At 33.3% G+C, this 15124-nt stretch overlaps 1 protein-coding gene across 1 annotated transcript; it reads right to left on the reverse strand.

The window, feature by feature from the left end:
• LOC110618417 (diphosphomevalonate decarboxylase MVD2, peroxisomal) lies at nucleotides 1-8877 on the reverse strand. The gene is made up of 10 exons (XM_021761547.1): nucleotides 8287-8877; nucleotides 7368-7566; nucleotides 6300-6363; nucleotides 5626-5689; nucleotides 4990-5070; nucleotides 1978-2064; nucleotides 1549-1706; nucleotides 1377-1425; nucleotides 635-759; nucleotides 1-501 (listed from the first exon to the last, which is right to left on the reverse strand). The coding sequence occupies exons 1-10, from the start codon at nucleotides 8491-8493 to the stop codon at nucleotides 288-290; spliced, it is 1248 nt and encodes a 415-aa protein (XP_021617239.1). The 5' UTR covers nucleotides 8494-8877; the 3' UTR covers nucleotides 1-287.
• Between the last annotated feature and the right edge of the window lie 6247 nt (nucleotides 8878-15124).

Below are 15124 nucleotides of genomic sequence, written 5' to 3' on the forward strand. Positions count from 1 at the left end.
TTTCAGGTAAACAACCATGAATTTATTCATGCTCAGTGAATCAGAAATACAGATTTTCAAATTACTGTAATAACTATTTTAAGACTTTCAGCTGAAAGATACTTCAATGAACTGTCCTTTGTGAGTAAATAAATCCTAAATGAACCATAAAGGGAAAAAAAATGCAAGACAAAAGCAGCATTACTGCAGACTTGCGAGGAAAAGTTACAAGGAATTGCTTCACTGTAACTTCAATTACAGAAAACAATCATCAGGCTTACAAAGAGTAAGAAAGAGGGCAGCCCATTTTATTTAGGCAGCCCGGTTTCAGGGCAGAGAAGAGCATGACTTTCATCAGAAAGCAAGACAGGACCCCGACCTGGTCTCGTGCAGATGAAATAGCTTACATCCCCTTTGAATCTTTGGGCATCCTTAGTTTCTGGAGGTGGTGGCAATGCTTCCACGTCCTTCAAATCTTCGATTCCAGCATCCTTCAGTATTGAATTATCACCAAGAACATAACTGGGGACAGAGAAAATATATCATCAGAATATTCAGTGAATTGCAGCCTCCAAAACAGTCTGCCTAAATCCTTATATATTTTCCATTACGAAACAGTTTTTTATTGTTTCATTAACATCCAAGGAAAACTTACCTGTTTAAATCAGTGTCAGAATTTGGAGGGAAATAGAAAAGAAGCTTCTGCAATAACTGGGCAGCAGCCTGTCTATTATGTGCAATTAGAACTGCATTTGGCCCAGCATCAAATGTATAAGCCACCTGTCATTTTTCACTGTTAGTCAACCACCCTAATAATCAGCAATCTCGCATGGCAAGCAAAATGTTTGATCAGTGTGACTCTAACCATCCAAGTTGTTTTACCTTCTACAGTAAGGGTGACCAGAAGAAAAGAAAAGAAAAAAAAAAGTCATGTGCAATAAGATTCTATTGAGATGGCTCAATCCAACCGGGATTCTTGACATTCAAAGTTTCTTTTCCATGTAGAATTTCACTATAGTCTTGGGACAGAAACAGCAATAACAGTTTAGAATAAATATAGCCACAAGTAAGGAGCGGCATATGTCTGGCTATTCTGGAAGCATATACAAGCCTCTAAGTGTTAAAGCTGAGACTGCCTATATTAACAAGTCAATACCACAAAGGGGAAACGCCAGTGTCAATGGCTGGAAAGGCAATTTGCACAAACTAATTATATCACATGTAATAATGCATGGCTCGAGTGCAAAATAAGAAAAATTATCACCTATGACTGGATTTTCATAAATGACTATTACTGCAGTATAATACTTCTGAACTTGAAATATTGTCTTTCTATTTTATGATTTATCTTCTACAATTGAGGTATCCAGCAAAAAAGAGCTCAAAAGTAAAGAAACCTGAGGTGTTCCTTCGGAACGATTCCATTTTTCAACACAGCTGATTATCCTGCAATGAAGTCATATATTAATAATTTAATATTTAAATCTGGAGTTTGATACCTAAATCAGACATGAGTAAATGACCAGAAACAGCTTATATTCCATGTCAAACTGGAAAAACGGAACTTGCCTGTGTGATGTATCGTTCATGTAGAAAATTGGAGGACATGTATCCAAACAGACAGCATGAAATTGATTACTATCAGCACAGGTTAAGTGTGCAAAGGAGGCAAAATCACGATTTTTTATGGCCTCTTCCATTTGAATAATGCGTTTTGGTACAATCTCCTGTTAAAATGGAAAAAAAAAGGCAGTATCAGTAGAAATTAATCAAATTCAAACATTCAACAATCTATACATGACATAATATGAAGACAACTACCATCAAAGAAAGAGTGCCCCAAAAAAAGTTTAAAAAAAAACTGAAGGAGAGTAATTCCAATAAGAATACTAATCAAATACTGAGATTCGTCAAATAGAAGTTACTTTCCTCAAATAGAGGACAACCTTTTTATAATAATCAGCTGCCTAAACTATAATAAACAGAATTGAGGTGCACCTTGGCTCTATGTTGCAAAAGCAAGCTGGTTTCAACAGTGTCACGCATTCCAGTGGTGCTACTAGTTTCTTTCTGCCGGGAACTTACCTGAAAAACAAAACAAAAAATGTGATTGCAAGAAGATGAATGAGAAAAAATTAACCCCCTGTAGCATGATGTTATTAATACAAAAACAATGTTGGTATACTATAAATTTATAGAAGTTTTATTTTATATTTGGAAATCTTGATGAGGAGTAGTTCTATTCAATAATCTTATTATTATTTACATTATTTTGTTGCTTATGCTACTTATTTCAATTCTATTTTTACAATCTTAATTAATTTTATACTTAAGCTAGAAGTTCATGTACACACTACTTCTTAAGTTCTTATTCTCTTCTATTGTTGCAAATAATTTTTTTATTTGCATATGTTTTTTTTTAAACTTTGATATGGGTGATTATGAATGTGTTTATATATAGAGAGATATGTATATTTAAACTATATTAAAAAATTTTGGCTTTGTCGTCTTTTTAAAAAAGACATTGCCTTGCTTCTCGCTTCTCGCTTAAGGCGATAAGGAACCTTGTCGTCCTAGTGTTGCCTCTCACCATGATAACATTGCTAGAAATTAAACCTTAAAAGAATTATAATGCTATTTATAAACTAAAATTTTATCCTAGAATATAAAATAGCAGTACATATTGATAGAACCAGAATTGTTTGCTTTACAATATGCATTGACCAACTGTACATCACGATTCTTCTAATATATTTAGATACTTAGCAGCTGTACAAGATAAAAGCAAATTGTGGTAGCAAAACCCAGTGAGTAAATTCCAACATCCTGTATCAAGTTCAAATGATGAATTTGCCAGTACAACATATTAAGCCTGTATTGGCAAGGTTCTACAAGACCTCTTCTACGAGATCTCAGAATTAGGAGAAAGCTGCGGCTACTATTTGACAATATATAGAAAAGTTTCCTATTATCTACCACTGAACTAACTTATGGTAAGGATGATTCGCAACTATAGTTACTTCTGCCATGGTTGCTCAATATAACTAGATACTTCAATGATCCTTGGCCAACTTGTTCTAACATTTAGCATGCTAGCATTTCAGCAAGTACTAAAGATGCCTGTATGTATGGTTCCAGATGATTAAGTTCCAAATTCATTGAAAAATGGTAGAAGTAGAAAATATTACAGATAGCCACAGGGAGGGACACGAAAAATGTAGCCATAACAAATAAATAAAAGGAAACTCAAGTAAAAATAAAGAGAAACATCTTTCTAAACCAATCACATGAACACATGTTTACAGATGCAAACTTCAAAAGTACATTTAACATTTATTGCAAATACGTACTACAAACAGACAAGCTAATAATCGAAGTTTTTCAGTGGTAATTCTCAGCACAGGATATGAGAGAATGTAAAATAAATAATAAAAACAAATAATTTTGATAATTGAAATGAAATCACTGAGCAAAAACCACCTTTGTTGGAATCTTACAATTTTCTATTCGATTTGGTTTCTCATCCTAGGTCCTAGCAATGACCAAAGCTTACAACTCTAGTATATATGAATCAACCCATTTGGTCAATTCTTTTTCTATAGGTTTGTTAGACCCTCTAGCTTTAAGATTCACTTTATTTTTAGTATGAAGCATGGTTTTAAATCACAATCAGAGTCAGGGTGAGAAAACAGAAGTTCATGAAATGAACAGATATTTAAAAATATAATAAAAGATAAGACATATAACTAAGTGATAAGCATAAAAATTCCAAATAAGAACATTAATCTGTCATTCTTAGATATCCTTAGTATTAATCAATTTAATAACAAAATGACTAAGTAGATACTTTGACTTTAAAATAGGTTTTAAAACTCGCTTGTCATTTAATTACAATAATTAATTTCAAGAACTAATGTCATGATTTTTTTTCCAAATCTTATCTCTCAAAGCCTAAATATATACTTAATATTATTTTCTAATTATTTATATATTTACCAAAAAGTTATCCAAAAACCTAAAATATTAGAAAAATAAACATTGACTCACCCTCTGCTCTTACTTAACAATAGCTTTAAAAATGAGAGAATATTGAGAGAAAATGCCAAAATCCCTAGAGAGAGCTTAATGAATAAACCAAGATAGCCTTTTGTCCCAAAAAAGGTTCCTTCTAACATCTTCTCAGATAAATAACGGCTATTATGTCCTTTACATAACAGTTGGTTTATATAATGGCCTTTACGACTAAAATTTTAAAAATCCTTTAAATAATGGTGGTAACAAAAACACAAGATAAAATACTTCAAATAATAGCCATTACTGTCTGTTATTTAGAACATGCTCTGAAGTGCAAGAAACCTTCCCTTAACTATTTATATTCCACTAGCCATCTTTTCTTTTCCATCTCCCTCTTCATTCTTTTTTTTTTTTTAATAATTAACTTCACTAGTTATAATTGTCAAATTATATTATTCCTACCTTTTAATTTAATCTGTTATCCCTTTTAGTATTTAAATGTTTGATCAAATTCAGAAGGAGTTTCAGCACATGCACCATGTTAATCATTGCCTACAATTCAAGAGTTCATAACTTATAGCACAAAATTACTAACATAGTAAGAACACATTGTTCTTTTGTAAAGCTTAGCTTAATGATCATGCTATATTTATCAAAATGTCATTGTGGTTTTTTTTTTATTATTTTTTAGAACACATATCATTTTTTATTCATTTTGAGAAACTTTATTGAATCTTATGGTTAGATTCAATTCTTGATTTACAAATTGAAATTTTTGATTCTCGAATCAAATCTCAATTTTTTTTCTATGGCCAAAACTATTAGCAAGAGTATTAATGAAAGATCTCAATTTTTTTTCTATGGCCAAAACCATTAGGAAGAGTATTAATGAAATGTAGGTCTATATTATTGTGGAATTACTTAATCCAAGAGGATAAGAAGCAACCATGAATCTTATTCAAACATACAACTATTAAATAAGAAAAAGAAACATACCACAGCAATAATAATAACAAGGTCATCCCAGTGCTTCTCATCCACAACTTGAACAGCAAGGCTGTCACTTCCATCCTTAACCTTGAGATTAATTAATAAAATGAATGTTAGATTTAACTGGTCAAAATGGCAAAAGCATCTCCTACACTAAATGGACTGAGAGAGTGTTTGACCTAACTTACGAAAATTAGCTTAAAAGCACTTCACACTTATAAGCTATTTGAACCCTATAAGCATCTAAAATTTTTAGAAATTACATGTTTGGTTAAAATGTTTATAAGTAGCTAATAAGAAGTTACACATGTTTAGTAACAATTAACTTTAAGCACATTTATTATAAAAATTATTAAAGAGGACATTAAATAAGGTATAGAATGAAGTTTTAAAATTCAATGAGTGCAATATAGTAACTTGTTTGATCAAACTAGTTTATAAACTTAGTACTTATAAGTACTAAATTGAAAAGTTGGTCCCCTCTGTAGCCTTTTTCTTCTTTTACCATATAAGCTGAGCTTATAACCTAAACAATGTAATGCACAAACAAGTGAGGTTCTTTTTAGAGCTTATAACCTGGTTTGACCAGCATATAAGCTAAAACAAACACCTTCTGAATATTAACCTCAAAATCAACATTACCTTTCCCATGTTCCACTTCACAAATCCACCAAACAAACTACGACAAGCACTGCCAGAACCTTGCCTAAGAAACAAAATTACTAAAGTATCAAACATCTGAATTCAACTTATATAAACAACTCTGACATATATTCAAGTATAAATTATAAAATAAACAACTCAACTATAAAATAATTCTAGACAGCAGGTGACAGAAAAAAAAATGCCAAAGTGAATTTTAGATACTCATTATGAAAAGATTTTGAAATATTAGCTATATGCAATAATCAGATATCAATAACAATGCCGGGCATTCAGAGCTATAAAAGGCGTATATAATTCCAACCAATCAACAAGTTGGAAGAGAAAGAATTATATAACACCAACTTGAAGCCATTGCTTGCAAATAGTAAACCAAAATAAATAAATATATAAAAATTTGAATTTGGGATAAGAGGCATAAACAACATCAATGAAAATTTAATACATGTTATAAAAAAGTGAATTTCAAAAGCTGCATTCAAATCATTTTGAAGAAGAAGAAGAAGCATAAGGAGCTGCATGTGAACAGTAAGACACCAGCAAAAGAAAATAAAATGTTACTTGAGATTATATAGGAGTAAAAATGAAAATGAATTGAAACCAAAGATAAGCAACTAGGAAATAAACTATTTGTCAACTATAAAAGCATATACCTTGCAATAGCGGAAAGCTCACTATTATCTTCTTTAGCATTCATCAGCTTTGCAAGGGCAAAAACTGCAATACAACATAAAAACAGATATATGAATTGATGAAGTTCTTCTTTGCATTAAATATTAAAATTAATAATGAAGGTATCACATGTAAAGCTGAAAATTAATGAAATGGTTGCTCAGAGCAGAAAGTACAGAGCCATTCTTGCTTTGTGGCAGACTCAAATAAACTCTATTAATAATGTCAACTAGATCAAACAGTGGCTTTCACATAAACATGTCTAACAAACTTAATGCTAAGTGGGGGATCCAAAAAGGGGGATAAAGACCAGACAGAATTCTGTAACCAAACAAGTAAAAGTTCCTATACATGGTCAGGGCAAATTGAAAAAACCATACTGTGTATTATTTCAATGATGCATATTGACCAATAAAAAAACCTCTGCATTCATGTACTGGAAAAATTGTTGAAAATAAGCCCACTTGTTGCTCAGAATCATATCATTTTTAAGGTTATCTAATCTAAAAGTACATTGATGCTTGAGTCAGCTTGACCCACTTAACAGTCATGATGCCTCAATGCAGCAGGTTATAAGATTACACCAGCACAAAGCATAAGGGAACAGGGAAAGCCCATGAACATAAATTAATAGCAGAGATCAAATGTCACGAGAGGGTGACTGTAACTTGTTAAACCTCAACAGATTATCCTTGGACTCTAGATTCAACATTCTCAGAATACATGTACAGGAAAGCAAGCTCTATCATGAATATTTCCAGAAAATGACATCAATGTAATATTCAATTCACATGTTATTGCTCTTAATAAAGCTGAACTAAGAAGTCCAGCCAATTTTGACTTAAAAAACATAAATTTTCAAATTTAATACAACACAGATCATAATGATTTCTTAGAAACATGATAAGCAGCTTCATCATACCCAAAAGCCACCAGAAAAATATATTTCAAACTGGTAGGCTTGTCAACCATGTTGAAAGAGGGAAAGGGTGGAAAGAGAGCGAGGAGAATTAACATGAAAGAAAATGAAAAAAAAAAATCATCTTTACCCAGACAAGCAAAACCAGCTGCTGAAGAAGCAAGTCCAGCAGCAGTAGGGAAATTGTTATATGAAGCTATATGGACATGCAATTTCTCCCAATCCTTCTTTGCAATCTTGATGCCCCTTTCCTTGTCCTCAACATCACAGGCTCGAGCACGAATTTCCCTTAAACAATTTTGATATCTGCCTCCAGAAAGGGATATCTCCTATACTAACCAGCAAAAACAAAACAACCATGAATCAACGCAAAAAGGAAAAGAAATTATGGCAAATCAACAACTTAGTTACAAAGAACCAAAATTAGCATTTTAACTACTGTGAAAATTGTACAAAGTACTTCCTGTAAGGTTAATTGACTCGTTACATTTGATATAAATCCTCAGCGTTTGTGTTATTTGGGGGGAGAAAGGAAGAAAAGATCGCATAATGAGAGTAGTTCTCTTCTTCCACCATCTTGAATATCAAACAAAGGGTAAAACAATCCGGTTAAAATCGAATTAAACCATGAATCCATGTCCAATCTTTCAAGATCAGTAAATTTTTCTGGCCTCCCCAGCATTTTCTCCGCAAGAGTATTTTTCCTTTATTTTAAATCCTGATAGATTCTAGACAACATCATTAGAACTAGTTTATTTTATTAATAAGGATAAAAACAAATATAAAAGACTCAGCTGGCTTCAGGAGCTTATACTCTTGAGAAGTTAAACAAAGAAAATTTACACGAGACCATATCAAAATTACGCTAAAATAAATTGCCAAGGAAATTAGAAAAAGGAAATCAATTCCCCAGGAAGCATAAGCGATTGAACTCATTAAAGTGAACTACCAGATAGCAATTCTACAGACAAAAACAAGCTAAAACCAGAAAATCATTGATGCAATCCAAATACCGAATTCAACTGAGAAGTAAAAACGCTAATCGATACCTTTCCATTAAGCCACATCCGATCCTGTCCAAAACTAGGACTAACAGCGACAGTAGTGGTAGTACAAAGATGTGCAGGATCTAGAGTAACACTTAAGCTATCATTAACAGGCAAAATCAGGGTCTCATCCCTCTTCCCCCAGTACTTTATCACCGCTATATTAGTTGGTGTTTGCGCAGTCACCATTCTCACCCATGTCTCCGCCATTACAGCAAGCAACCCACCAACCAAAAACAATTTATCCCAACTAGAAGCTAAAACAAACAACCAAAGAGAGAGCTCTAAGGAAGGAATTTGAAATTGAAAAGGCCGATGATGTCGCTGAAGCTATAAATAGAAGAGAAAGAGAAAGGACAAGCACAAGGACCAGTAGAAAACAATAATGGTGGGTTGGTTAAGAATCATGGAGTGGAACAATTGAAAGCATGTGAGTCCAGCCTGTATTTAATTAATTTCGGAGTTTACAAGGACCAGGGGTAGAATGTCTTGGTCAGGGCCTCAGGGGAGTCGCCGGAACTGTCTCTCAATCTTTTGAACTCCAAAACTTTTCTGACGTTGAAACGGTGAAGTTCAGTTTAGGTATCTACCTACCTATCGCTAGTAAAAGTCGTGATGGCAAAATACATATTAATCGAATCATTTTCACCTCTTAAAATATTTATCACACTAAATTCAAATCAAAATAAAAATTCAATTTAATTGAAGCCGAAGCTTCTGACTGTTTATCGGTTATATCGAATTAATTAAAATAAAATAAAATAAAATAAAAATATTATTTAATTTATTTTTATACATTATTTTTATTATTATTTGAGAATTTTTTTCTCATGGATTGACTAAAATGATAAACTACCAATTTGACCAACTTATCTTTGTTAGTGTGATTTTAGGACAAGAAATGATATCTTGTGATTCTATAAAATATTTGAAGAGAAATGCTTTTGGTTTGCTTTTTAGGTTTATAATCACAAGTCCTTTTACCTAACATTATTAATCAATGTTTAAACTGCCTCAGTTTTTAACTTTTGTTATACAGGAAAATTATATGATAAATCTCCAGTAATGTATGAAGGAATTGAATTTGTATTATTAACCAATCAAAATAAATTATATCAATAGAAAAATAGACATTAACTTATCCAAGGTCTCCTTGACATTAATTTTTATTTTTAAGCTTTTATTTGTTTATAAAAATATTTTTTAAGAAAATATTTTTATATTTTTTAGTGTTCAAAGCACTCAAAAAATTTAGTCAACGAAAAATATTTTTTTATTAAAGAAAAAAGTAAGAATTACTTAAAATTCAAAAGTAATTATATAAAAATTATGTATATTAGTCTCTGCGATCATTAGTTTTTATATTGTAAGATGATAGAGTTAATTATCACATTTTCTGAAGATTTTAATCAAAGGAAAAAGTAAGAATTGTTTAGAATTCAAGAGTAGTTATATAAGAATTGCGTATATTAGTATCTGCGATTATTAATTTTTATACTGTAAGATGACAGAGTGCATTTTTTGAAGATCCGGTTGGTACCGACTAATTGATAGGGATCCCATGATTATAGATGTAACGAAGATCTAATATATTATTATCCTTTAGCAATAACTTTTCATAGAGTCTTACCCTGTAGGTTGAGAGGGCGAGTCTTAATGAAGAGTTGAGACCTGAAGCGTCTGGATCTTCTTTTCCCTCAGTAGGACCGAGTATCATTTGATCCGACTATTACCACGTGACTCTATCTTCAAATACTAGTGCATGGCCTACTTTGGGCGATTATTGTGTTATATCAAAAATCTTTCGCTGGTATTTGATTTTTTAGATTCGAAGGTGACAGTTGTCTTCACGATTTTGAGGCACGTGGCTTGTTTAGATTGTCCTTTCATACTCATATCGCTTTGCCTACTCCTGTCTACAAATGATGATTGCTTTGTCGCTATGAAATAAATTAGAAAAAAATAATAATAAATTGAGCTTAACACTCGGTAACGATAACGACTTGAGAATTTAATCAAGACTGACACCCGATCATTAGCCTGGCGGATACCTTTTCAGTGGCCTGGGCGTGAAATGCCTTAGAGAATTTTTGCAAAATGGGACTAATGCCCGGTTGCATGGCCTGGTTAACACTCGCCTTATGGCCTGGACATAAAATGTCATTTAAACTTTTTGTGAAGTGGGATTAACACCCGATCGTATGACCTGGCGGATACTCGCTTTGTTGCTTGGCATAAAATATCTTTTAAACCTTTTTTGAAGCGAGACTAACACTCGGTCGTGTGGCCTGGCTAACATTCTCCTTATGGCTTGTGCATAAAATGCCTTAGAAAAGTGAAACGACTAACGCCCGATCACGTGGCCTGATTAACACTCACTTTATGACCTGGGCATAAAATGCGTTTTGAACTTTTTGTGGAACAGGATTAACACCCAGTCATGTGGTTTGACAGATACTCACCTTGTGACCTTAGTAGAAAATGCTTTTTACACATTTTATAAAGCGGGACTAACACCCAAATTATGGCTTAGCAGAACTCGTCTTGTGGCCTAACATAAGATGTCTTATTTAGCAGGACTAACACCCGAATTATGGCCTGGCAAAATTTATCTTGTGGGCTGACATAAGATGCCTTGTTTAGAGGACTAATACCAGGATTATACCCTAGCATAAGATGTCTTGTTTAACCGGACTAACACTTGGATTATGGTCTGACGGAACCCGCCTTGTGGCCTAGTATAAGATGCCTTGTTTAGCGAAACTAACACCCGAATTATGGCCTGACAGAACCCGCTTTGTGACCTGGTATAAGATGTCTTGTTTAGCAGGACTAGTACCTGGATTATGGCCTGGCAGAACCCTCCTTATGGCCTAGTATAAGATGTCTTCTTTAGCGGGACTAGCACCCCGATTACAGCCTAGCGGAACCCTCCTTGTGGCCTGGCATTAAATGTCTTGTTTACCGGGATTAGCACCCGTTATGGCCGGGTAGAACCTGTATTGTGGCCTAGTATAAGATGCCTTATTTAGCGAGACTAACACCCGGATTATGGCCTGGCAGAACCCGCCTTGTGGCCTTTTCTTGTCTCTTTCCTATTCTCGCCTCTCTGGCTTTTGATTTTGCTTTTGACTCGTCCTTTTGTCCTCTCTCAATGCTCGAATTTCATCATACAGCCTTATGTACTTCTAGGCTGTGTCCATTAGCTGTTGGTACGTAATGGCTGAGTTCTTGATTAGAGAACCCATGAACTTAATGTTGCGTGTTTCTTTTCTCAATGCTTCACATACTATCTCATGACTTAATTCTTCTACTTGAATTACTTCTATATTGAGCCGTGAGATAAAGCTCCTTAAAGACTTTGATACGGATCCAATAGGGCAAATTTCTAACAATTGTGTGGAGCAAACTTATATCATTCAAATCGATCTAAAAGGAGTTTAAAATCATATTCATATGATCCACATATATTTGGGGCGTGCTTCAACTCATATGGAGCAGATTTGGTGCAACACTTGCAATTATAGACTTAGGGAGCCTAATCAAATCTATGGACTAAAACTACACAAAGGAAAGCCTAAAGTGAAGATCAAGAAAAGCTTTTGTGAAGATTCAGTTTTGTTATGATGGGCTTACTATGTTTTATTATTTAAACACTTATTTTATTTTAGATTTGTTTGGGTTTATATTCTGACCATATTTTATCTTTTAAGTGGCTTACTATATTTTATTATTTAAACACTTGTTTTATTTTAGTTTTGTTTGGACTTATATTCTGGCCATATTTTATCTTTTAAGTTTTAGAGTGTTGGGCCATGTTTTGGGCTTATGTTTTAATACTTATATATTTGATGTGTTGTTTTAGCATGTAATTGGGCTTGGGTCTTGTATGTAGTTCGGCCAGACCTAAAAAGAGTGTCTTAGGGTTTTATTTTCTCTCCTTACTATATAAGGATAAGAAACACTTGTAATAGACAGCTTTGAATTTAAATTATCAGAATTCTTTCATGGCTTTGGCGTGTATTGTTTTGAGTGAGAGTGAGGATTTGCTTTCATCAATTGCACCAAGAATCTTGGCTAACTTATCAACTATTCATTGTGGAGTTTGTCAGATTCTCATCTAAATCCTTCGATCATTGGTGTTTCAGCTTCTCTAAGTATGGGGTGCCATAGGAGGTGGGTTTATCAGATCTTTGAATTTTATATCTACTTGTGCGTGTGGGTTTGAGGCTTGTGCCATAGGGTTCCGCGTCAGTTGGTATCAGAGCCAAAGTGAAGTAAATTCTGGTTTATCTTAGGATCTACGGTTTTTATGAGTTTTCCTTTTCTTCGTTGTTGATTTTGGTGAAAGCTTGTTTGTCCATGACTGCACTTTTTTTATTATTAATCATAAAAAAAAATCAAAATCCTTAAAAAAAAAATCAAATAAAAAATCGCATTTGCCTTATTTATCTTGATCTGGCCAAAATTGTGATGTGTTTCCTTTTTCATCCATATTGGCTTACCTATCTCAATTGATTACTGTAATTTATGGGAATCAATTTTGAATTTTGAATTTTAAATTTTGAATTGAGTTGAATCTAGAATAGGAGACAAAAGAAATCTGCCTATTGAATTTTTTTTTTCTGTTTCTATTTGTGGGTCTTGATACTTGCCTTTTTGGGTAGATTTAAATAGTTCTATATTTAATTTACTTTGAAAAGAATTAAATTCAAACTTTTGTCCAGGTTTGTTTTTATTTGAATTCTAAGTTTTCTTTTCTATTTTAAGCTTGCTTTTACTTCCTTGACATTGCTGGAGTATTGTTTGATTGTTTTTATACTCTAGGTGATATTTTTCAAATAGCACAAAATCTAGTTCTTGTGTTACTTTCCAAATTGTCAGTGTCTTCTTTCTAGTTTTGTGCATTTCCTTCTTTCTTTAGGTTTTCTTCTTTGTTTTATTAAACTCACCTTGTGGTTGGTTGGTTGACCTTAGTTTCTGAAGTGCAATTGAAGAATCAGCAAAAGAGTGGTAAGAGTGCAAACACTTGAGTGCTTTCTTTTCTAACACAATATTTGCTAGTTCTCTTTGTTCTTTATTAATTTAAGGCAGGATGAGTAAATACAAAAATATGGTGGATAGTGATGATGAAAGTGAATGGAACATGACTAGTGATTATAAGCTCTTCAAAAAATCAGTTGGTGGTGAGTTTACAAGGATTTGTAAGACTCTTGAAAGGTTTACTGAAACTATGGAGATTTTGAATGTCTCACAAGCTCCCACTACAACAAGAATGCCTCAAAGAACTCTTAATTCTAATAGGCCTCAAGTTCGAGATGAAGAGTTGATGCGCCAGAGATTCATCCCTTCACACTTTTATAGGGATTCGGATAACAGGTTGACAAGACTAATTCAAGGAGGGAAGATGGAGAAAGAAAAGGAGAAAGAAGAGGCTAAAGTTTTAATCTCAACTTCCATAGAGATTGAAATTGAAAAGAAAGTTGTAATGCATAAAGTTAATGTAGTTGTTGCTGAAAATTCAATCAATGAGCGTATAGAAGAGGTTGTGAATGATGGTGGACATGGAGAGCACATGATTGATGAGGCGGAGGAGGTGAATGAGGCTATTTTGAAAGTTGTAGAGGAGAGTGGATCACATCCACATGATCTTTCTATGACTAATATTTTTATGCCTAGTTTATTTGTTCTTGATGTGCAGGTTGTTGATGAAAATATCCATGATGAAAGTTTTATACTATTTCCACTTATTCACGAGAAGGTCTTTGAAGATACATGGGTTCCTAAAGCTTTCCTTCTTGACATAAATATCAGTAACATTTGAGGATGAATCTTTTCTAAAGAAGGAGGGAATGATACAGATCCAATAGAGCAAATTTCTAACAACAGTGTGGAGCAAACTTATGACATTCAAATGGATATAAAAGGAGTTCAAAATCATATTCACATGATCCATATATATTTGGGGCGTGCTTCAACTCATATGGAACAGATTTGGTGTAACACTTGCAATCATAAGCTTAGAGAGATGGGCTAAAACTATACAAAGGGAAGCCTAAAGTGAAGATCAAAAAAGACTTTTGTAAAGATTCAGTTTTATTATGATGGACTTACTATATTTTATTATTTAAACTCTTGTTTTATTTTAGCTTTTTTTGGGCTTGTATTCTGGCCATATTTTATCTTTTAAGTTTTAGAGTGTTGGGCCATGTTTTGGGCTTATATTTTAATACTTATGTATTTGATGTGTTATTTTAGCATGTAATTGGACTTGGGTCTTATATGTAGTTCGGCTAGACCTAAAAAGAGTGTCTTAGGGTTTTATTTTCTCTCCTTACTACATAAGGATAAGAAACACTTATAATAGGCAGTTTTGGATCTAAATTATCAAAATTCTTTCATGCCTTTGGCGTGTATTGCTTTGAGTGAGAGTGAGGATTTGCTTTCATTAATTGCACTAAAAATCTTGGCTAACTTATCAACTATTCGTTGTGGCATTTGTCGGATTCTCATCTAAATCCTTCGATCATTGGTGTTTCAGCTTCTTTAAGTGTGGGGTGCCATAGGAGGTGGGTTTATCAGATTTTTGGATTCTATATCTACTCGTGCATGTGGGTTTAAGGCTTGTACCATAGGGTTCCGCGTCAGACTTGCTCTTTTCTTAGCGAATCTCCCGCAAGTCAGAGGAGAGCTTTTGAGGAGGTATACAAGTACTGAACCTAGATTCAAATAATATAGCAAATTGTGTAAAGTTTTGAATTGAATCTAGACTCAAATGTTGGTACCATTTCTGAGACAAACCTATGAGTGTTGATGGAAACACTCGACACAACACGAAATC

Source organism: Manihot esculenta, chromosome 7 (assembly GCF_001659605.2).
Source record: "Manihot esculenta cultivar AM560-2 chromosome 7, M.esculenta_v8, whole genome shotgun sequence".
NCBI lineage: Eukaryota > Viridiplantae > Streptophyta > Magnoliopsida > Malpighiales > Euphorbiaceae > Manihot > Manihot esculenta.